At 37.3% G+C, this 23,584-nt stretch overlaps 1 protein-coding gene across 1 annotated transcript; it reads left to right on the top strand.

Annotated features, from left to right (window-relative positions):
- The first annotated feature begins 1,186 nt into the window (after window positions 1–1,186).
- On the top strand, window positions 1,187–22,847 carry ufl1 (UFM1-specific ligase 1). Its single transcript, XM_084433381.1, has 19 exons — window positions 1,187–1,441; window positions 3,685–3,830; window positions 3,913–3,941; window positions 4,038–4,135; window positions 6,138–6,252; window positions 6,488–6,618; window positions 8,844–8,902; window positions 8,999–9,145; window positions 11,936–12,111; window positions 12,196–12,372; window positions 13,506–13,629; window positions 15,798–15,920; window positions 16,909–17,029; window positions 18,255–18,421; window positions 19,188–19,315; window positions 19,826–19,906; window positions 20,198–20,283; window positions 21,210–21,390; window positions 22,381–22,847. The coding sequence occupies exons 1-19, from the start codon at window positions 1,365–1,367 to the stop codon at window positions 22,588–22,590; spliced, it is 2,376 nt and encodes a 791-aa protein (XP_084289507.1). The 5' UTR covers window positions 1,187–1,364; the 3' UTR covers window positions 22,591–22,847.
- Window positions 22,848–23,584: the final 737 nt, after the last annotated feature.

Below are 23,584 nucleotides of genomic sequence, written 5' to 3'. Positions count from 1 at the left end.
TTATGCAACACAAAGTAAAAGGAGATCATTATTTTAGATTATCAAAGTAAAACTCACACATTTTGGTCATATGAATTAATGCATAACAATGATGTTACAGTATTTATTAATCTTTGTTAACATGAGTTAATTAAAACACAACTTTTCATTGTTAGTTCATGTTAGCTCAGGTCCATTAAATAATATTAGCTGATACAACTTTTGATTGTATTAGTAAATGTTGGAATTAATATTACCTGAGATTAATAAATGCTTTAGAAGTGTGTTCACTGTTAGTTAATGTTAATGTAGTTAACTAATATCAACATGTGGAACATTATTTCCCTGCCAGTATCATTTGCTTCACTGAAACCATATTCTTGAATTTAAAATGAACATCATTCAATTTGAAGATTTTTTGTTGAAGTCTTGATGGATTAATGTCTTTATTCATGCTTAACATTATGAACATCCAAAACATGCAGAAATTATGTTAAGAAAGTGTATTAAGCTATCAATGTGCAATAATGATTTGACCACTAGAGAAACGAATGGCCGGTCATTGACAGTGATTTGGCGACCCCTGGGGTCCACAGCGGTACTGCAGGCTTTCGCCGATGTGTGATGATGTCCAACTCGGTTTTGGGAACATTTAAACCATTTGAAACATATGGAAGTATGCCTATATGACACTGTTCATCAGTAATTATTGTTTAAATGCCTTTGAAATTTTACAGAATCATAACAAAGTACATAACATGCCCTTATCCTGAAAAGAGCTGAAGACCCCAGAGCAAATATGCCTTTATGTAGAAGTCACAGTATTTTGTGTATGTGATTGTGAATGTAGGCATAATATCCCCCAAAGCTCATAATGGTATGAAGCTTTAAAGGCCTTATTTTTTTTTTAATGTTTTAATAGTTAAATAATTACTTTACAGTAATTTGATATAAAACGTTCTTATTTGAGGAATGGTTTGTTTGATAGCTATAATAAATTAAATATATAAGATGAATCATGCTAACTTAAAGTATATGCCTGTTATTTCGATAAATCTTTTAAAGATGCGTTATAATTCTGTTTGAGATTCCACTAAAATACACGCATGAAATAAATACTTGGAACGGGAATAATATTAATAGGAATTATTTTTCTAACTTATAAGTAAAAATAACATTTTTATTTTATTTGAATTGTGGGTGTCGCGCGCTCTGAAAACCTTTTGTCCCTTGTGCGTTTCCGTCTGACGTGTACAGTGGAGACTGACGTGTCTCTTCCTTCAGTGCGAGTCTGTACAGCTGCTGTTTGAGCGTGAGAAGAGTTGGAACTATTTCATTAATGCTTTAATAAATTAAGAACTACATTTGTGCACATAAGTGAAGTGATGGCGGCAGACTGGGAGGAGATCAGGCGTCTGGCCGCGGACTTTCAGAGAGCTCAGTTTGCAGATTCTGTTCAAAGGTAAAGTCACGCTGTTGTTGCTGCTTCTGCAAGCTAAACAAATCAAACAAACAAACACAAGAATATGCAGACCGAAGATTCTTGAGCCACTAAATGTTGAAAACTGATGACTCAAGTTTCTGCGACACGATCACCTGTCGCGCATTATATAACGTCATTGGTGTTTATAAAGAGCGTTACTGTATAACGCGTCATAATAACTGATCATACTGATCATACACCTGCGCTGTAACATGTTACAGTGTCAAACACACACAGTACCACGCTAGCCTATAGTTTGCGTATGGGAATCATCATTTAGTATCATGTTATGTATCAAAGCACTATTGTATTAGCCTAATGTTACATTTTAACTCTGTACAGCCTGACATATGAAATAATAGTCAGAAAATCTATTAAATGAAGCAGTTTATTGAACCTTATAGATAAATCATTTAAAAAAAAAATGTATATCTAAAAATAAGTTTGCCTATATTTTTTATGTTTTGTATTAGGCCTATATTTGATACGTTATGCATTTATGGTTCATATAATATAATATAGTAAGACGGACAAGGAAGAAAAAAATCACAGGCTTTTTAATCATGGGCTGAAACTAAACAAAAATATATAATTGGGTGTAAATATTACTTGTATGACCAAAAAGTAAGATGAAATTAAATATAGATGACTTACAGATAACTTAAATAAAAGCTATAGTAAGATAATACACATTGAAGTGCTTTGTTTCGTGATCAAAGCTCAAGACACATAATGCAATACAAAAGGATCATTCCATGTCAAATCAACCAAATTTCAGAAACTTCCTTGACTCAAACTTTTGATTTTGTAAAAAATAATTTAAATGTCATGACTGAGTAATCCACTATTTTGTCGAGGGGGTCAAAATGACAATTTTCACCTGAGATTTGGAGCCAATTCACAGGAGGGTAAAAATGACTTTAGAAAGATGGCAGCATAATTATTATATTTTTACACAGAGATTGGTAGGTATATTAGTCAAATCTGTTTACTTTAGCAATCTTTTCTGCATTATATGCCAACGGTGACAGTCCAAAAATGGGGGGAAAGCACTTCTTGTGTTTTTGTGCCCCAAGTTTACACGTCTGTAAAGGTTTTTTAACAAACTTTCCTTTTGATATCTTAATTTTAAAGGCCAAAAATGGTTAAATTATCCCAGAGATATGGAGATCTTAATGCAGCTCCGTGAGTAAAATGGTCAGTTGTCAACAGATTTTACTAATAGACATATCAATCTCTGTGTACAAATGTAATAATGCTGTTGCTATCTTTCTAAAGTCATTTTTTACCCCACTGTAATTTGGCACCAAATCTCAGGTGAAAAATGTTACCCTCTACAAAATAGTGGATTACTCAGTAAATATACATTCGTTACACATGTAACATTTTGGCTTTCTTCATTTATGCATTTCTTTCACCAGAAAAAGAAAAAAGATCAATATACATTTTTAGCCATGCAGAGACCCAGTACAAATGATGATTGATCATATTTGATACTCACATTTTAACATGATTTTTCTAAAAGATGATGTATAGATAATCCAGTAAACCTGAGCTGCTTCAGTCCAGTGCTCATTTTGAAATATTAATAACAATACAAGTTATTCTTATGTGTACTTTATAAAAATCATTAAAGATTTCGCTAACACTTTTATAAGGTTCACACTATTTTAGGGTTCAGTTCTCACTATTAACCAGTTGCTTTGCTTATTAGCATGCATATTACCTGCTCATTAGTTCTTATAAAGCACATATTAATGCCTTATTCTACATCCTTAAATCCTACCCAATACCTAAACTTCACAACTACCTTACTAACTATTAATGAGCAGTAAATTAGGAGTTTATTAAGGCAAAAGTTGCTGTTAATAGTGAATATGTGTTCCCCATACTGAAGTGTTACCAAAATTTCATAGCAAAACGAACAAGTGTACCACAAACTAAAGTTGGACATTTTGAAACCGATACAAAAAGGCCTTTTAGCTGCTAATAAAGGATGAACTAAAACACATTTTTTCAGCAAAGTTTTGATCATGTTTAGAAATGCATGTATCTCAAATGATACAGTAGGGTTAATAAAAGGAAGTTCTATCACACAGAATTTTGAGTAAGATAAGAAATAAAGTTTTATCTCACGTCTGATTTGACCTTAGCACTGATTGTGTGTGTGTGTGTGTGTGTGTGTGTGTGTGTGTGTGTGTGTGTGTGTGTGTTGAATCCAGGTTGTCTGAAAGGAACTGCATTGAGATCGTGGCTAAGCTGGTGCTGGAGAAGAAGTTAGATGTGGTTCACACGCTGGATGGGAAAGAGTACGTGACTCCAGCACAGATCAACCGAGAAGTGCGCGATGAGCTCTATATGCAGAGAGGTTAGTGAATAATACGTCTGTAATATACGTCACTTTGAATAACAAGACTACCTGAATCTAACAGTTTGCTTTGTATCTTAAGGGAGGGTTAATGTTGTGGACCTTCAAAAGGTTGGTTTCTAGTCTTCATATTCATCTCGCACAGAAAGGTGGGATATTATATTAGACATGAATACATTTCCAAGCGTTCTTTAATATTCCTCACAGATCATCAATGTTGATTTGGTCCATGTGGAGGGCAGAGCGAGTGAAATCGCCAAATCAGACAAAAGCACACAGCTCATACTGGGTCAGCTGATCGACAAGTGAGTGGCCGACTAATGTTTCTGGGGGAAACTATTGAAGATGCTCATCGGTAGTGTTTTAGTCTTGGTCTCAGACTAAAGAGGACTCAGGAATTTATCTCAAGTGCGGGAATATCACAAAATTGCCTGTGCATTGACTGATTCATTTGTTAACATCATTACTGTGATTGGATGTAAAACTTCCTGCGTCTAATGCCATTAAAGGGATACTCAACTTTTTTTGGAAATAGTGTCCGAATCCATTCAAAAGTCGAATCCATTCAGCCGATCTCCGGGTCTGGCGGTACCACTTTTAGCATAGCTTAGCATAGATCATTGAATCGGACAAGACCATTAGCATCTCTCTCAAAAAAATGACCAAAGAGTTTCGACCATGAGTCCAGCAGGCGTAATGATTTGACGCAGCGCCTGAAAATAGGTTAGACAAACTTAGTCCCGTTGGAAGTTACCGAGCTGAGGATTATTTTCAGGCGCTGCGTCATATCATTACGCCTGCTGGACTCATGGTACGGCAGCAAAGTTTCTTGATTATCACGCAGGAATGAGAGTATAGTTCCTAGCCATATCAGCCTAGAAAATCGCAACTTTACATTTTCCGTCGGTCTTAGTACACGATGTAACTACAGAAGAGTCAAGTTTTAAATAGGAAAAATATCGAAACTCTTTGGTCATTTTTTTGAGAGAGATGCTAATGGTCTTGTCCGATTCAATGATCTATGCTAAGCTATGCTAAAAGTGGTACCGCCAGACCCGGAGATCGGCTGAATGGATTTGAAAACGGTAAAACTCAACTGTTTAACTCTGGGGGAGTTGTAAAATGAGCCCATTTCCAAAAAAAGTGGAGTATCCCTTTAATAACTCATTTCTGTTTTGATTTCTTTTGTTACTGTTGTGCTTGTTCTGAAACGAACGGGAGATTGTGTCGGAAATATCACTACAATTAATACAAATGCCCACAAAACTCAAGAAATGATCACAAAATAGTTATTGTATGAGATCTTGTTTTTTATATTATAATATATGATATGATTAAGCAATATCACAAGAGCTGTTTTCACAAATATGAGTACGATTGCAAATGTGATTTTTATTTTAATGCATTAATCTGAGCATTATATATGCAGTTGGTAACAGCTCTATATGGTGTCTTATTACTCTAATTGTATGTACTGGTTAAATATAAGACATTTCTCAGGCAGTAAATGTGGATCTTTGAGGAGTTCTGGGGTCAGTTGCAGAAACATAGCCGATATGTTAAAGGGTTAGTTCACCCAAAAATGAAAATTCTGTCAGTAATTACTCGCCCTCATGTTGTTCCAACCCCGTAAGACCTTCGTTCATCTTTGGAACACAAATTAAGATATTTTTGATTAAATCTGAGAGCTGGCTCACTCCTCCACAGGCTTCTAAGACACTATAACTTGCTGGCCCAGAAAATGTATTAAAGACATCGTTAATATAGTCCAAGTGACTCCAGTGGCTCAATCTTAAGTTTATAAAGCGACGAGAATACTTTTTGTGCGCAAAAACAAACAAAAATAATGACTTTATTCCACTTTTCATTTCCTTCTCTCTGGGCCTCGAGTTAGTTCACGTAGTGTTTAAGCGCAGCGCGTCTGTGTTGCACGTCACCACGTAGGCTCACTATTGGGCGACGCTGGTCATGTGTGTGATACTATTTGGGTGAACTAACCCTTTAAGACTGTTTTGTAAGAACTAGTACGAAAAACTAGCAGTTAGTAGATCAGATCTTACTTTTAGGTATCAAATTAGACCGGTCTAGGTTTTTATGTAACTGACTTGAAAAAGATAGGAACAGTCTTAAAGAAAAAAATTGATGTCTAAATTGTAAGACTAGTCTTAGCAGTTTATGCAACCGGCCTTGGGTCTGGTTTTGGCCTTGACTTGGGTTTCAACCCTTCTCTTCAGTTCTGTCTTCAGTTAGTTGACTTTGTAGGTGGCAGATTGTCATGCAAACCTAAACGCTTGTTCTGCTATTAAGAACATACTTGGATCGGCTTGCTGAGGAGGTGAACGATAAACTACAGGAGGCGGGACAGGTGAACATTGCAGAGCTGAGCAAGACGTACGATCTACCTGGAGATTTCCTGACTGAGGTTAGTCCAGTCTGCATGAAGGATTGTGATTCTCACAATAACATAATTAGGAGAAAGGCATTTTCATACTGTGGCATTTTGGCCTCCGCTGTTTTCAGTGGAGATATTTCAACATGGATGAGCTGCCACAAACATATGAGCTCACTTTATGTGAAGCTTTTCCAGTTAATAATTGTATCGTTACACACGTGTCATGAAATGGTCTCTAACCGTTGTAACATGTTGATTCTACTAGGAGCTGAACGCGAGGCTGGGCAGAGTGATCATGGGGCAGATTGATCCGTGCAACAGGGGAGTGATCTTCACACAAGCTTTCGTCTCTAGACACAAAGCTTGCATATGTGGTCTTTTCAGTGCCATCACAAGGTAAGCAGCTCCAGATCATCATGGTCATTTTGTCAGCTATTTTTCAAATTTAGTCAGTCTTAGTCCTGTGTCAAATGTACTTTTTAGCTTTTTTCCACCGAAATTAGCCAGATCAATTTGTCCCAGGAACTTTTTTACCAGGATTTTTTTTTCCCCCAGACCTGTTGCTAGCCACGTTTCCACCGCGGTCTAAAGGGCCGTGAAGATTAGGTAAATAGTCCGGTGACGTAGGACTGCGTGCGATTTTACAGTTCCCACTGGATTTCATTCTCTGAATTTAAGCTTAATAAAGCCTGAATCATGTCGTCGGTCCATCTGTCCTATTTTTGAAACTCCATTGTTGATTCGAATAGCAGACGACTGTTACTGCACGCACCGCAACAGATGGTGGTTGATTAAAATGCTGTCAACCAATCAAAATGCAGCATGAACTCAACCAATCAGCATGTTCAGCGCCCAAGTCCCACCACTGAAAGTTCCTGAACTTTGAAAAAGTACTACCTAGCGAGCAGGGACTTTCGGAGGGGGAAATATTTACCCGTACCTTCATTTAGACCCTGGTTCCTGCGGTGGAAACACACCGAGTGCCACCCCAAAGTTCCTAGTTCCTGGGGAAACTTCCTGCGGTGGAAACGCAGCTCTAATCAGTTTTAGTCAATGAAAACTTGCTGCAAAACGGTTAAATTGATAATCCCAATTATTTTGCTCAAAATTATAATCAATTATAAAAAATACAAATGTATTTTTACATTTCAGTAGAATTATTGCACTTTCACCTATAAGCACAAATCAAGAGAATGTTTATTTTACCTCATCTAGTTTCCTGATTTATTATAGGCTATTTATCATATAGGCCTACTGGTAAAACAAGAAACTTCTCTCAAAAATGAAAACGTTGAAATTCCTAATAGCAATCCAATAAATCCAAATTACATGAATGTTTTTCTTTGTGAACCACAATCACAAATATAGTCGAGAGATTCACGTTTGGATTTTTTACAGTTCATCTCTTACAAGGTTTGATGGCAGATTTAGTCGCAGCAAACAGCTCCTATTTGGTTTTACAGATCACCCACACTTCTTCCGCAGTGTAGAGAGAGAGAGAGAGGGAGTGCATGCGCACGGTTGCCAGATTAGATTGCAAATATTTAGTAAAACACCGGGTAGAAAACATGTTCTTTTAACAGAAAAGTTCTGATTGGGGATTTAAATTCTTGAAATCTGGCAACAGTCTCTAATGTTTTGTCTCTTTTATTCGACAAAAATAAAGTGTGATCTTGGTAAAGTTTTTATTTTTTTACTACTTTTAGTAAAACTACTTTTTTTACTACTGTTACTTTTACTACTCGTCTTTTTTCGTCAATGATATTGCCTGTTGATATAGTCACAGTTATCATTTAATGACGTTGGTGTCGTCTCATCATGGTAAAAAAAAGGTTGTTAACGAAACATTTTTCGTCATAAATTTCGTTAATGAAATTACCTCTAGCCAGATAATAGAAACCGTGTAATGCTGGGTGTGCTGAAACTTTACTGTGAGTTCTCCTGTGCTGTTATCAGCCTGTTGAATTAAAGGGTTAATTCAAGCAGAAATAAAAATTCTGTTATTTATTCGTTCCAAACCCATAATACTTTATTTTATCCTCTAAATGCAAATCTATTGAATCCTGAGAGATTTTTGCCCCTCCATTGAAATTCCACTCACCCAAAACATTGACATTTCAAAAAAATCTCATTACAGAAGCTCAGATGTGTTTCGACCTCAGTGGAGCTTCTGTTTTCTGTTTGAGCTTCTGTTTGCCAGCTCTGAATCGATCTATGCGATCTATGTACTTTAATCAATGTTTATATTGCGAATAAAAGCCTTTATGAAATCTGTTTATCATATAATGCAATCGTGTCTGTTCATAAGGCTTGGGTTAAACTGCTCGATTCATATGGCTTACTGTCACGATCTCTTCATGAAGTTTTAGGTGGACATACTTTCTTTGTAGGGACTCTCAGGTTTGTGTTTGGAAGATGAGCAAAAGTCTTATGGATTTTGAACAACATAATGGTGATTAAATGATGGCAGAATTTAAATAAGCGTGTTCAACCTATGCACATGACATTGCTTTTCAATCTCTGCTATCGTGAATTTGTCAATGGAATACACAGACTTTTCCTCTTTAAAGATTGATTTCTCTGGAGTTTATTAACAGCTGTGATTTGATTTCCATCCATAGGCCTACGCAGATCAACAACTTGCTAAATCTCTATGGTTTCCAGGAGAATCTGTTGTACTGTAAGTATTGAAGTTGGCCTTTTTTACACAATCATTTCTCATTTGTGCGTCCTGCATATAGACCTTTTGTTGTGTGTGTTTCTTCTTGTTTATCAGCGGTGCTTGAAGAGCTGGTTAGCAGTGGCCGTTTGAAGGGATCCGTGACCGGAGGAAGGCAGGATAAAGCCATCTACATCCCTGACATCTACTCCAAAGCCCAGAGCACTTGGGTGGAGTCCTTTCTCAAACAGAATGGATACTTAGGTGCGTTAATCTTACATGACAAAGCCGACGTTCGATTTTGAAAATATAGCTTATGCATTTACAATTTTTAGTCTCTCTGTTCTAGAAATAGGGACTCAGGAAAATGAATGACTCCCTATGCACTGCAGTCGCCCAATCAAATGCTTTCTAGAACGAGAATGTCCCCTACACCCTAAATAATAAATGCCACCTGCCTCCAACTAAAGCTGCGTCCAACACTTGTTCACTCATTCAGTGGTCCTATTTAGTGAATTGGGAGTGATTTCAAACACAGTGTAATATGGTTTCCATTGGCGCAAAAGAAGCCTGGTTTTGGAGTCAGTGTTGCATCCCAGCATGCACCAGTGTGCTCCAGAGACAACATAGCCCAGAGTGGATCATTTGCGCAAGTCAACCAGGCTGGCCTCGATAAATGTATGCAACATAGTTGTGCTATGGAGGAGGTCAGACATCTTAGCACTGATGATCAAATGCCATGAACCAACATAAATTAAACCAGAAATCATCATCAGTGCTTAAATGTGTCAGTTTTACTGTATTAACAGTAACAGGCTTCATTATATAGTCTTCCTATATGTAGATAGATTGTCTTATATAGATTGACAGTTGTAAATTGCACTAAAAGTGAAAAGGACTTCAGTGTTATCAGTGTTTGCTTTGTTCCTAGACCAATTGATTTGTACATTATGAACTCTTTTTCCTTATTGAAAGCTTTGGTTACACTTTATTTCAACGGTCCACTTTAGATATCCTACTAACCAGTACCTACTAAGTACCTTTGCAACTACATATCAACTAACTCCCATTAGAGTATTAGTAAAGGGTTCGTGTTAGTAGAATAAGTTGACATGTAGTTGCGAAGTTACTTATAATCAGTAGAATTTCTGTTTCAGGAGCATCAAAATGAAGAGTTAGCAGATAATAAGCAGACGGTCTAATCATTTTAGCAGACGCTTTAATCCATCTACTAATACTCTAATGAATGCTAGCTGACATGCAGTTTAACTATTGAAAATAGTGTTAGCAAAGCTTTAACATTATATACAGGTAATATTATCAAATTAATTTAATTCTGATGTCTGTTTAGTTATATGCTGAGTATGCTGTATAAAATAGTCAAAAATTCAGTCAGAAATTATGTCAAAATTTAGACAAATATGCATAAGTACAATAAATCATGATTAATACCGTCACCAACTACACACGCAAATGTATTTATCGTGTGTCTGTTCCTGTAGAAGCCTACTGCTGTACTAATATTTTCAATTAATTCAAAATATATACATTGAACCTTCCAGTTTCAAGGCCCACCAGTTTATAATGAACACATTTGAGACAAATATCAATGTCTCATATTGACCACTTGTGATCAGTTTATCTGAATTAAGTTAGGCCTCGTTTACACTGCAGGTCTTGATGCCCAATTCTGATTTGTTGCCTAAATCCGATTTTTTTGACTGTCTGTTTACACGTTCTTTAAATTGTGACCCATATCCGATTCATATGTTTACACTTGCCATAGCTAGTAGCCTACTATCTGAAACATATCGCGCATGCTTAAAGGGTTAAATTCTCTTGCACAAATGGACGAACACAAAATATGTTTCATGCTCTGCGATATGCAAAGTTGCCAAACACCACTTTTGAATAAGAAACAATGTCTATAAAACTCGTTATCCACGAATCACAAGCGTATCGGTGAGAACACTCGTTAAAACAACATACACACACCCGAACTTGACTGCACATCACATATTTGAGATTACTGATACTGCTTTCATTCGTAATGCAACGGACCGATCTACGGCACATAAATTAAGGGCTGTTCACTGTTATACAATAAAGAGCCTGCACAGCGACAAGAAATAGAAATTAACACAAAAAAACTGTCTAGAGCCTTTACTTACACAACACTGACAGTGGAGTTGCGCTCAGGAGTAGAGCAGCTATGGACAATTTTCTTTTTCTTTTTTGAGCGGCTGCGGACAAATTCTTTCTATGCACACACAATATTACATCACAATCTGCACGCATGTTTTAAAAATATAATTGAACATGTAAATAGTCCTAGCACTTTTTAAATTTAAATAGCCCACTTAAAGTGTTTATTACAAATAAATTATTAATTGCTTAAAATGAATAAATGTAAATGAACAAAAATTTTCGTTAAATTTACAATCATGTGAAAACACTTCCCGTGCCCCTCTCCACATTCCTCTCCTACAATGACACAACGTTTCGTCGGGCCATCCGTCCCTTTGTAGATGTGCGTCGGGGTTTCTCTCGTCATTAAACCGCGGAGACGTTGCCTAATGCCTCAGAAAATCCGATCTGCCTGTTTACATGACAGTCGCATTGGCACATATCCGATTTATTTCCACATATGAATGAGGCCTGAGACCGATCTGGAAATATCCGAATGCATGCGTTTTTTTTCCTGTTTACACTGTCATAGAACACATCCGATCTGTGTCACATGTGAGCAAAAAATCGGAATTGGGTCACATTTCACTGGCATTGCCAAAAGAGTTTGTGGCATAATGAATTACCAAAAAAAAAGTACTAACATTGAAAGTAAACTCTTGTTCTGAAGGGTTTCAAAGCCAAATTGCGAGTTGCTAAACCATTTATTATAATTGTTCTGGAAAAACTCTTTTGTATTTCATTTGTAGTTTTTGTTTAAATCAGGGACTGGTCAAAATAATTGTCTGTGGTAAAGCTTAATTTATGTTGACCTGAGAACAATCCTTTAAAGCTCTTCTCAGTCCGGTTGTGTCTTTTCTCCTGCAGAGTTTGAGCCACTGACCCGTTTGGGAATACCTGATCCAGTCAACTACATAAAGAAGAAGTTTAAGTCCAGCAAATTGCTTTTTCTCAAATCCGCGTGTGTTGGCCGAACTATTGTAGATCAGCTTGAGGCCTCAGTGGAGGAGGCCATCAACTCAGCCTCTTGGGTTGACCTGCAGGTGCAGTCATGCAACTTAAAAATATATATATATATATATCCACAAATGTTACGAGGTAACTTCTTCTTGTTTCTTCTTGTTTAGCCAATGCTCCCAAGCAGTCTGTCTGAGGAGGATGTAGGAATCCTGTTGAATGAAGTGCTGAGGGCCATGAACGTGCAGTCCAGTGCCAGGCTTCTCTCCACTTCTGTAGTCAGCGAAAAGTTCATCAGCGGATGCCTTGCTTTATTTGATGACATCATGCAACACAAAGCACAGAAGGTGTGTGAGCTCGTCCTGCTACTGTACACCATACACCTCGACAGGGTCAGATATGAAGTGATTTCCTGGGGCATTTTTTTTCCTTTGTTAGGGCAATCTTCATAATTGGTTACCTTATCAAATATCTGTTGTTTTTATGTAAAATACTTGAATGGAATAAATAAATTAAATAATTCATAATACTAGAGTCTGTTACCAATAAAATGTTATAAGCATCAACAAAAGCCATCTTTACATTGCCAAGAGGCTGCATACGGCATGGCATGTTGATTTACACTTACACAGACTGTGTAATGCTGCTCAAAGTCGGCATACATGTATTTGCACAACAACTGCATAATGATATAAGATTAATGCAATTTTCAAGTTGTTTCAAACCTGTATGATTTTTTGTTTTTTTGTTTTTTGCTGAACACAAATGAAGATATTTTGAACAATGTCCAGATAGTTGATGGACACCATTGACTTCCATAGTAGGAGAAAAATACAATGGAAGTCAATGGGGTCCAAACAGGGCAATTATTATTAACTGAAAAAAACTATGAAAAGTATTTTTGTTTATTGGAATAAAGCTAAAATATAATACAAATATTGAATGAAAAGTTTGTAATGTTGCCTTGGCAGTTGGCAGCTAATTGAAATATGTTTACGCTATTTTTGGAAAACTGAATTCAAATTCAAACGGAAATAAAAATAAATCACACCTTAATAGTAATATTAAAAAAAATACAAAAAATCGAAAAAACTTTAACTGAAAACTGAAAATATCAAAATAAAATCAAATTTAAAATATTAATAAATAATGTAATAGTATATAAATAATAGTAAAGTAACACTGGTTCCAAACCTGTATGACTTTTTTTTCCCGCACCAAACACAAAAAATATAAACATGTATATTTTGAAGAAACATGCTTTGGTTGACTGTCCATTGTTGACAAATGGATTCAAGGAGTTGCATGATATCTTATGAATCAACACATTAACAGGAAATCAGTAAAAAAAACTATTGTGAATACACTGGCTTGTAAGGGAGCGTTGTTTCCGGCTGGCAAGAAATAGCGAGCATCTAGACTTAACAGGTTTGCAGCCGATTGTCACTGGATGCGTGTATCTTCTCTGCTCTATCAATAGGAAGTGAAGAATAACCCAGTGTTTCTGATAACCGAGGAGGATGTCAAACAAGCGTCTTTTTTATTGGAGACTTCAGCCTCTTCAAGGAAAGACAAAAGAGATGACCGGCGCAAGAAGGGTACAGGTAAAGAAAGTCTTTTTCAGATAACTGCAAAACAGGACAGGAAACACCGATGATATAGATTGATTTTTAAGACCTCTTAAAGTTTTTTTTTTATGCTTTTAGTCCATGCCTGCTTTGTAGCCTTCTATATACTAGTGTACACTAAAAAAAAAATCTTAAAATAACGTTCAAATGACTGGCTGCCAAACAAAAAACATAAAATTAACAGGGTTCCCGCGGATCCTTAAAGGGGAACTATGCAGTTTTTTTTAGCTTAATTTAACTTAACTGACCAGCTTCGGAGTCATTGGAATGGTTATATGACTTTTTTCGGGTTGAATGATGGTCTTCTCGCACAATTGCTTTACGCCACTGCACACATACACTATCTAAACATTTATATGCTAGCCTTCTGTGTATCATACACACCTCAGTGGACATGGCTCGGTGCGTTCGCCGGCTTCTTTGAAAACAAAAGCACATGACCAGAGGGAGAAGATGGGAGGGGACAGTGTTTTCAAATATCTATTCCGAAACTGTAGGGGGAGCTCTATAGAGAAACACGTGAGCAAAAAGCGAGAAAACAGCGAAGAAATTGGCAAAACTCAGGGGGGCAGGGATTTGTATTATTTTGAAGGTACCCCCGGGCGCCGCCATTGGCTAGCGGAACCCCACCTGCAGTTAGCATCCCATTGACTCCCATTCATTTTGGCGTCACTTTGACAGCGAATAACTTCACATCTGAGGCGTTTAAAGACTCCATTTGTCCATTATTTATTTCTAAAGAAACACGAAAATGTATAAAAGGCTCCATTACCTTGTATCTTACGTTATGGCCCTGTAGAAGCAGTTTTTGTAAAAGTAGGCTAACGATTGCGTCATAGCCACGCGACTCTCTGTCGCACAGTAGAGAAATTACCGTATGGACAGGAGGAGAAGCTCGCGGGCAATCGGGAGGACGTGGAGGCAAAATGACAAAGTTATTAATCAGAACACCTACAAAAAGTTTCTCCTGCTCCAAGATCATGGACAGCTCATAATCACGCTCTCCGTCTCTGCAAGTTTCGGAAGGGAATGATTCAGATTTCTCTTGGCACAGCTACTAGAAGACAGACGGTTTGCTCACGTCACATCTACGTCGTCGAGCTCAGTTTGAGTCTGCGCAGTACGCTGGACCCCCAGGAAGTAAAAGTTTCTAATTGGCTTCACTTTGTCTCCGTTGAATCCAATGGGGTCGCTGTGTCCATTTCTTTTACTGTCTATGGCAAAACTGCACTGTGTCAGCTCTGCACTGCAAAGATGGATTTTTATTTAATGATTTAATTTGACTGGTAACAGTTGTACTGTGTTATTATTCTAATAGAATTTAATTTGAATATTAGAATTTGACATAAAAAATGGTGATGCATACGGTCAACGACAGGCCTAAACCAGCCATGGTATCTGTACAAAAACACAATCAGTAAAATATCATCTAATTATTATCAACAAAACTTTGAAAATATCGAGATATATTTTTGTCAGTATGGCGCACCCCTAATGTACAGTATTAATTCGGTATAAAATCTTCAGGTCTTAAAAAGCCTTAAATTTGACTTCAAAAAGTGTGCAGCAACCCTGAATTAAAGTAAAATATCCTCATTTGAATAAAATGCAGAAACGTTTACTGAACTTTCATTAAATGTTTTAAGAAAAAAGGTATTTTCTGAATTATTATGATCAAACAATTTCACTGTAAAATGCGAATCTCCTGCAGTTAACTGTTAGCTAGCAATAAAGCGCAGGATCTACTTTCACCCACAAAATAAGACAATACAGAAACCCTTGAAATCCCACCAGAACATTCCATATACAATAGATTATCCTCCGCCAATTCATCCTGTCTCAGCTTATCAATAGGTTAATGGCTGTGTTGGACACTAAAGGCTAGCGTCTAGACCAGTGTGTAATGTGTTCTTCCTGTTTCAGTAGTAAAAACACAAGAAAGAAATGTATGGCTAGAAGAGCTCATCAGGCCATACGTAATTATTATAACCACTCAGGCTGTTTATTATTATTATTATTATTATTTCCCCGTGATTTTCATAATTAAACTTTCAAACTCAGCAGTAGTCATTCTTGTAATATAAATGACTGTTGATCAGAAAAGAGTAATAAAACAACTCTGCTGTCGGTGTTGTTCTTCTCAGAGGGCAGCGGAAGCGTGAAAGGAGGTGGAGGCGGAAATGCCCGAGAGATCCGAATCCGCAAAACAAAAAAGAAGAGCAGGAGGGAGGAAGACAGCGATGAGGAGACATCACACACCTCTCAGGGTATGAACACACATTACCAGATTCATATGTGATTGTGTTACAAAAGAATCACATGTATTTATGAATCTAGGTTAATGTTAAAGTATTACTCTTTGTTATTTTATGTGAACTGTTGTTTCACTTAAAGGTGAAGTGTGTAGTTTCTGCGACACTAGTGGCATCTAGCAGAATTACAAAAATACAACATGTTTTTAAACAACTTTGCAAACGCCCCAAACACAGAGATCACAAACACAGCTCTTACAGGTGCTTATGAAGGCATGTCTCAACAGGTAAAACTATGCTACTTTAAAATAAAAGGTCTGATATATTAGGAATAATCTAATCTTATTGTTAAGTGTTACTGAAAACCTGTTTCAGCCTCTAATGCCAGGTTCAGATTACACGATTTTAGCCGTAGGATGTCGTGGGGATTCGTAAACGACAACGGCGTTGGGACTCAAGATTCGATCGTTTCATCTCGTATAGTGTGACATAGTGGGCGACTACCGACATCGCGTCTGCGATGCTTCACGACATCACGATAAAAAGACTAGCATGTTTAGCATGCACGACACGACAAGATTTTAGGAGTCAAAATCGCGTAATCTGACACACTATCATAACAGAAAAAAATTGTGTAATCTGAACCAGGCATAAGGGTGTGGTCACATTTGGCAGGTGAACCCTGAACATTTGAAAATGAACTCTGGTGGTGGGATTGCTCTGTTAGTGCCAAAACAAACGTCATAAAAGGTGTCCAATCAGGCTGTGACCTTATCCTTATCCCTTTTGTTTTGTATCTTGAAGTTCTGTGTTAAATGTGACATTGTGAACACTAAGCGAACCAGGACTTCATGTAGTATTTACTTCTTTGGTCCAAATCAAAAGAACCAAGAGAACCGATGTACAAGTGTGAACACACCCTTAGTGTAATTTGCAATGGTAGTAGGAAATGAGCAGTTGTAAATCCTGTTTGTTTGTGTGTGTGTGTGCGCATGTGTTACAGGTCGAAATAAGCTGGGAGACATGTCCTTCCTCTCAGTGGAGGAGATCATGGAGGTTCTGGAGAAGAAAGTGTGTGACAGCTCTGAGGAGATGCTGCAGGAACTAGCAGAACAGATACTAAGGTTCACACCATGAGTTTCAAGCTAATTGACACTAAAAGTACAGCACTGGCAAGTTCATAATGTGGAAAACAGCTTGAAGACCTATTCACACCAACACAAAGGCTCAGAACGAAAATGCGCTCAGTTTTACAGCTCTATATATAATGTTGTATATCTATTCTATCATACACTCGCATAAGGTGATATACACCAAAAAGCAAATCTCAAATACCTAATTCTTTATTTCGTTGCAAAATGTAACTGTAATTGGCCAGCTCTTTACTCATGAGTATGTTCAACTTTATCCGCATACATACAGCACACTTGCATAGGGTGTTACATACTGAATAGCAAATATCTGCTTCATTTGTTTTATTATTACCATTATCATTGCAAAATACAACCTATATATTGTTGCCCAGCTTTAATCTACCCAATGCAAGCTTGAGGCATGAAGATATCAACATATTATGAACATTAACATCATGATTTTATGTAAAGCTACTTTAAAATAATGCTATATGAATACATTTTAGTTGACTTAACAACAGTGGCTCCAGGCTTGTGAGCAAAAGCGCAAGTCTTAGTGGTTACAAACAATAAATGGAGTTTCTAACAAAGCTTTGGGAGAAACATGTACATTTAATCCAAACAGTCAGCATTAGAATAAGCGTATGTAAGCAAAATTGGCATATAGGGCACATGACTGCCAAAACTTTTAGAGGGAATAAATGGAGACATTAAAAATAATCAAATATAATAAATATAAAATGTATAATCTATTACTTATTTATCGATAAACAGGCTTTTTTAACAAGAATTAAGTGTTTATGATGAAGTTAAAAAACAAAGTAATCTCATGCACACTGATTTGATTGGAATACATCATATTATAAATGTTTTAGCACATCCAAAACTCAAATCTATAAACTCTGCATCTCACACAGCTCCTGTATGACTTCTGATCTGAGTGAAAGCTGGGGTTAGACCACCTCTCCTTAAAATGACCTCTCGCACTAACAGCATGTGATGTTCTTGTTGGTCTGAACAAAATCTGAACAGCTGTTCATTCAAATTAAAATGTTTATCTCACAGCATTTTTGCACCGAACATTCTTGCTGTGAACAGGCTTTGAGTTTGTTGTTTATTTTAAAGGATTTGCTTTAGATAAAATCAACAACATTTGGAAAATGAAGTTGCAGAACCTCAACTTCTTTTTCTTCTTCTTCTTTTTTTTCATTGACAGGCCATTGAGTAAAATGTACCAGGAAGTGGTCAGTACAGCTTTCATGTCCACGAGTTCAACCGGAGCAGGAGGAAGTCGGAAGAAAAACATGAAGGATCTTCAGGAGGAGATCAACAACTTGTACAACAACATCCGCCTCTTTGAGAAAGGAACCAAACTCTTCTCAGGTTTGCCTGTTCGCGTCAGTACACTGTAACTTACTGGCTGTTTTGGCCAGTAAACTACAATTATACTGTAAAATTATACAGCACACCTGTAAAAGCAGCAAACCAAGAGCAGCTGTGAATTTAATGTGATCTTTACAGTATGTTACTGTTATTAATACACAAACATTTGTGGACCATTTCTGTCCGCCAAATAATGTTAAAAGCCCAGTATTTTTCGCCTGTAATGGAATTGTCTGTTTCAGCTCCTCAGTTGTTGTTTAGTTTTAAGGTGGTTCAGGCATCAAGCACACATAAGAGCCGCTTTTCCATCGCCGGGTCAGACCGCGCCGATCCAGCCCAGCCGGAAACGGGTTTTTTTTCCATTTTCCACTGAGGATCTGATAACGAAGCTCTTTAGAATGTAATAGACATGTGACGTAAATAAGATGTAAAAAGTGACCGCGTTATGGAGGATGATCCGATATTTCTTTTAATTGTATTATTAATTTGTGTTTACGTCGCTCAAATAGTGCTCTTAGCCAGCTACAGAGAAACTAGCAGCCAGGCAACAGACAGGTGACCAATCCTGAGTTGCGACATCACCAAACGCATTTCACCTATCTTTCCAGTAAGGAACTGGAACCGTTCTTAGAACCGTTCGGCCCGACGGTGGAAAAGCAGCTGAAGGTTTCAGCAAATGACTGCATAAAGGTTGGCTGTACAGTATCTGTGATGTTTTTCTCTCTCTGTCTTAACGTTTCTTCTTTTTTTTTTCTGCACACACCAGATGAGACGCAGGCTACCATTGCCAGGCATGTTTTGAAGACTGTATGTACGGATGTGACCAATGTGCTGCTGAGCTTTGTGGCAGCTGAGCACATGACCTCGGACAGCTCGACTGCCATCACCAGCGAGGTACAACCAACTGATATTCCAACATTAAACACCATTCACAGCACATTTAACTTCTGTACTCTGAAGCAAAATATTCATCATGTTGTAAGAGGTTTTCATTTATTCATCGGGATTTGATGGGATTGAGAAGTAGACTTCGGCTTTTCTGATTCCCTGTCATATGTTTGAACATGAACAAAAACATTCATAATAGAAACAATTAACAAACCACTCTTCTGAACTGAACCCTATGAAAAACACTCAATCGCCATGGGTAGCAATCAGGAGTTGCAATATGTATCTTGTGTTGAGAAGAAGTATATGTATGAGAAGAAGCTTATCGCCACTGTGGCTGTTAAAACACACACACACACACACACACACACACACTGATGGACATGGCCATACGCACCAGCTCTCTTTGATTCTCCAGTAGATGAAGTTTACTACTGGAAATTTAGATAGGAAAATCCTCTAAATATCTATCATGTTTACATGTGTGTTGTGTCTGTGTTTGTTACCATCTTGCAGATCAGGCTGAAGATTCTGGCTAAGCTCTCAGATGAAGTTAAATCTCCTCTGATGAAGCTACACAACAGTCTCAATGGAAAGGTGCGTCATTTTCAAGCCCTCACATAATCTGTGCTCACAGAACTTAAATTTCAGCAGTTCTTCATCTGTAATAATGATGTTCATGAAATATGAATAGAGGAGTGTAGAGTAACATGATGAATGAATGAGTTTAAATCCATTTCTGAGAATTCCACAGATTTTCCCCAAAATCAGTTTGAAAAATGTGAAAAATTCTATATATTACATTATATTTTTCAAAATATTGGATCGGCTGAGCTGTCAGTTGTCATAGGTTGGAAGAATCAAGCTTTCATTTCTTGACACTTGCAGGCCATTGAAGAGTTTCTGTCATGTTTGGAGACGAGTGCAGAAGAGTGCGGGCTACTTCTGAAGAAGGGTGACAAGAAAAGAGAAAGGTATAGCCTCTTCCATTCTTCCATCAGTATTGATCAGAAATCGGTGTTTCCAAATTGAGTTCTCTTTCACGTCACGTCTTTGTGAATTCAGATGCTTTAAAATCGCTTGAATGCTTAAACTGACAGGACCTAAAACATGTTTAAATGATAAACGTTAATAATAACGTTAAATGCAGGCCATTTACATTGCAAAGTCGAGGATGGAAACATACCTTTTATCTTAAAGTGTTAGTTCACTTAAAAATGAAAATTCTGTCATCATTAGGGTTGGGAATTGAAAATCGATTCCAGTTATGGAATCGGATACTTGTAATAAAATAAAACAAATAATTCTGCTTATTGACTCCTGTGTATGCATTTTAATGTGATTTCAGACCATTTTGAAGCACCTGAAGATGTGAAATAAGAACTCTGTTCGGCACTCGTGCGCTGTTTTCTGTGCTGGGCCTATCCACTCATGTAGCTCACGAATAGGGAGTTCTTGTGCTTGAACGGACAAATACACAAAATTATGTCAAAATATCCTTGTAAACAGTTGATTGTCTTAAGTGAACGTAAACAGTTGAGAAAGAAAACGCATGTGTAACAGTATATTAGATCTGTGCATTCGGTTTTAAAGTGACAGCAACCTAATAAACCTGCTGCCGTCTGTCTCATTACTGTTAATCAAACAACAAAACACAAAAATATCACTCACTGATCTTGCCAGAATAATGTTTGTAACTTTAATACCCAACCCTATTCATTAATTACTCTTAATTAATTACTTTTATTCATCTTTGGAATACAAATAAAGATATTTTTAATGAAAACTGAGCGATTTCTGTCCCACCATTGACAGACACACAACTACCACTTTGAGGCTTCAAAAAATCCAGAGATCGTTAAACTAATCCATAAAAATGTATGTGTGTGTGTGCGCGCAGGCAGGCTCTCTTTGTGCACCGTCAGGCTCTGTTGGAGCAGTTGAGAGATGCAGAAGACCCCGCGCTTGTGCTGCATCTGACCAGCATCTTGCTCTTCCAGAACGTCACACACTGCATGCTTCATGCACCGGGACGCTGTGTGCCACATATCATCGGCTTCCTGCAAAGCAAGATTCCCGAGGTAACATGAGTCACAGAAACAAGTCGAAATAACTGTATATTTCAGGTGTGTGGTTCTTCACAGCTGTATATTACTGCTATAACAATTATACAAAAGTTTGCCCATTCAGAATAATCTCACACTGCATAAATTTGTAGTTCAAATGGACTGTCTTTTTGTGATACAGCAGGGAAAAATAATGCAAATTATAAATACTAAAAGGCAGCGAATCATTTGCTTGTGCATAGTTAGTCGCCCTGCAGTCAATCATTTTATCCCTTAAAACTCATCTTTGATCACCATGATCACTTTGATGTTTTCTTGAAAAACAATGTGTTCATGCCTTAAAATATCTTGAATGTAACTCGACACCCTTGCCTCATTTAGTATATGCGGTTCTATGAATATGCAAATGAGCCCCGCCTCCACTCACTCACACACTCAGAGATCCACTGGTTGACGATCACACGTTGATCTGATTGGTTACAAGGTAGTTTGTGACGTCAGAAACACCAGCGATTTCAAAGTGTGTTTTTGAGACTGTCTTTGGTTCACTGCAGTTTTAAGGAGAAAACACTCAGCAATGGTGTCGACTTATGAATTTACACTTGGTTTGTCTTAAAGCACATTAAAAACACCACATAGAAATATAAACAATATTAAAAGCTGGATTTTCACCACAGGGGGACTTTAAAGCAGTAGTTTGAGAACCACTGAGTTAAAGCCTTGATATACTTCAAGCAAAATCGAAGAACAATCTGCTGTGATGTAATTTCGTATAAAAGTTGGTTTGGGGAGTTTGAAACAGCTCTGGCTGGTAAACACCTCTGAGCTATGATTGATCTGTGGCGATGATGTAATAGGTGGGTGTGGCTCTGGAGCTCCGCCTTCTTTGACGTGGAAATCTTCTCTGGTTTATTTCTTCTGTTTAGTCCTTCGAGGTCAGACATCACAACATAGTGAATGTACAGAAACACATAAGCTACATGTTTGTCCCTGTGTGTGTTTTAGGACCAGCTGAAGCTGCTGTCTCAGTACCAGGGTCTGGTGGTCAAGCAGCTGGTAGTTCAGGGTCATGGCCTGGAGAAGAACAGCAGTCTGGGAGAGGAAGACGGTTCTGTTGTTCCTGATGACGTGGAGAGCCTTCAGAAAGAGCTTCACAGTCTCACCAGAGACGTCAAAGACATCCTTACTCAGGGAAAACCCTCTGTCACCGAGTAACCCAGCTGTTAGTGTATCCTGCTACATGATGTATTAGAGCTCGGTTTTAGACGTGTAAAATAAACTGACTGAATTTACATTTGGAGAGGGTGGACATCTGTATTGTTCTGACAATTACTGACAAAAGTGCTTAACCCTCAAAGCCCTTCAGCCCAGGCTGAGGATAATTATCAAGAAGTATTACCAAAATGATTTAGCACACATTTGAAATGATGCTTGTCTAGGACCTATTAAATAAAGTTAATTTAAATATTTTACCATTGTGCCTGTAAAATCATACATGACTGCTGAGATGTACAAATATAAAGGATTTACAGGACCAAAAAAAAAACTGTTAAGTTGTAGATCTTTGTAGCAGCTAAATGTGGGGGGAAATATGAAAGTTTGAGGTCAAGAATCCTCAAGTTACATACTTGACTCATTCAATCAAAAGTGTTTCGATCATCTAAGGTTTTCTTTTTCCTACAAATAAATAGCTATATCAAATCAAACCTTTAAAAAAAGGGTATATTGTGCATCCTATTCAAATGACTATAAACAAGCTCTTTAAAATAATATTAATCTAATATGCCAATTGACTGTCAAACGGGCCAGATTCAGTATAGTGTGAGTGGAGTTGCTGCATTTTTTTATAAACATCTAATTTAACGCACCTTACTTTGTTCCGCATGCCAAGGTAAGTAAAAACAAAAAAACATATTCAAGGGTTCACATCGAGAAAGGAGATGATGTTGTTCAATTATTTGTGATGTTATGGTCATCATTTAGTGGTCTGTTTTACTGAACACGTAAAGTATTAGCTGAGTTTATGTTATATAGAGTATATAATTGTATGTATTATATAGACTATGTATAATTTCACATGATTTACAGTAGCCTTGTGATATTGGGGTATCAGTATAATAACAATCTGGTATTCAGTTTTTTGTTTATATTATACAGAAAATGTTTTGAGATATTTAGGTGCACAGAGACATCAAGAATCAACATGAAT

The sequence above is a fragment of the Rutilus rutilus genome (genome assembly GCF_951802725.1).
Source record: "Rutilus rutilus genome assembly, chromosome: 15".
Lineage (NCBI taxonomy): Eukaryota > Metazoa > Chordata > Actinopteri > Cypriniformes > Leuciscidae > Rutilus > Rutilus rutilus.
This window is presented reverse-complemented; position numbering and strand designations above follow the sequence as displayed.

Bases quoted from the DNA above. Each gene is read 5' to 3' on its own strand.
- ufl1 (XM_084433381.1), top strand. From the start codon at position 1,365: ATGGCGGCAGACTGGGAGGAGATCAGGCGTCTGGCCGCGGACTTTCAG. The intron at 12,373-13,505 runs GTGTGTGAGCTC...CTCTATCAATAG, and splicing joins TGCAACACAAAGCACAGAAG to GAAGTGAAGAATAACCCAGT. The intron at 20,284-21,209 runs GTATAGCCTCTT...GTGTGCGCGCAG, and splicing joins GGTGACAAGAAAAGAGAAAG to GCAGGCTCTCTTTGTGCACC.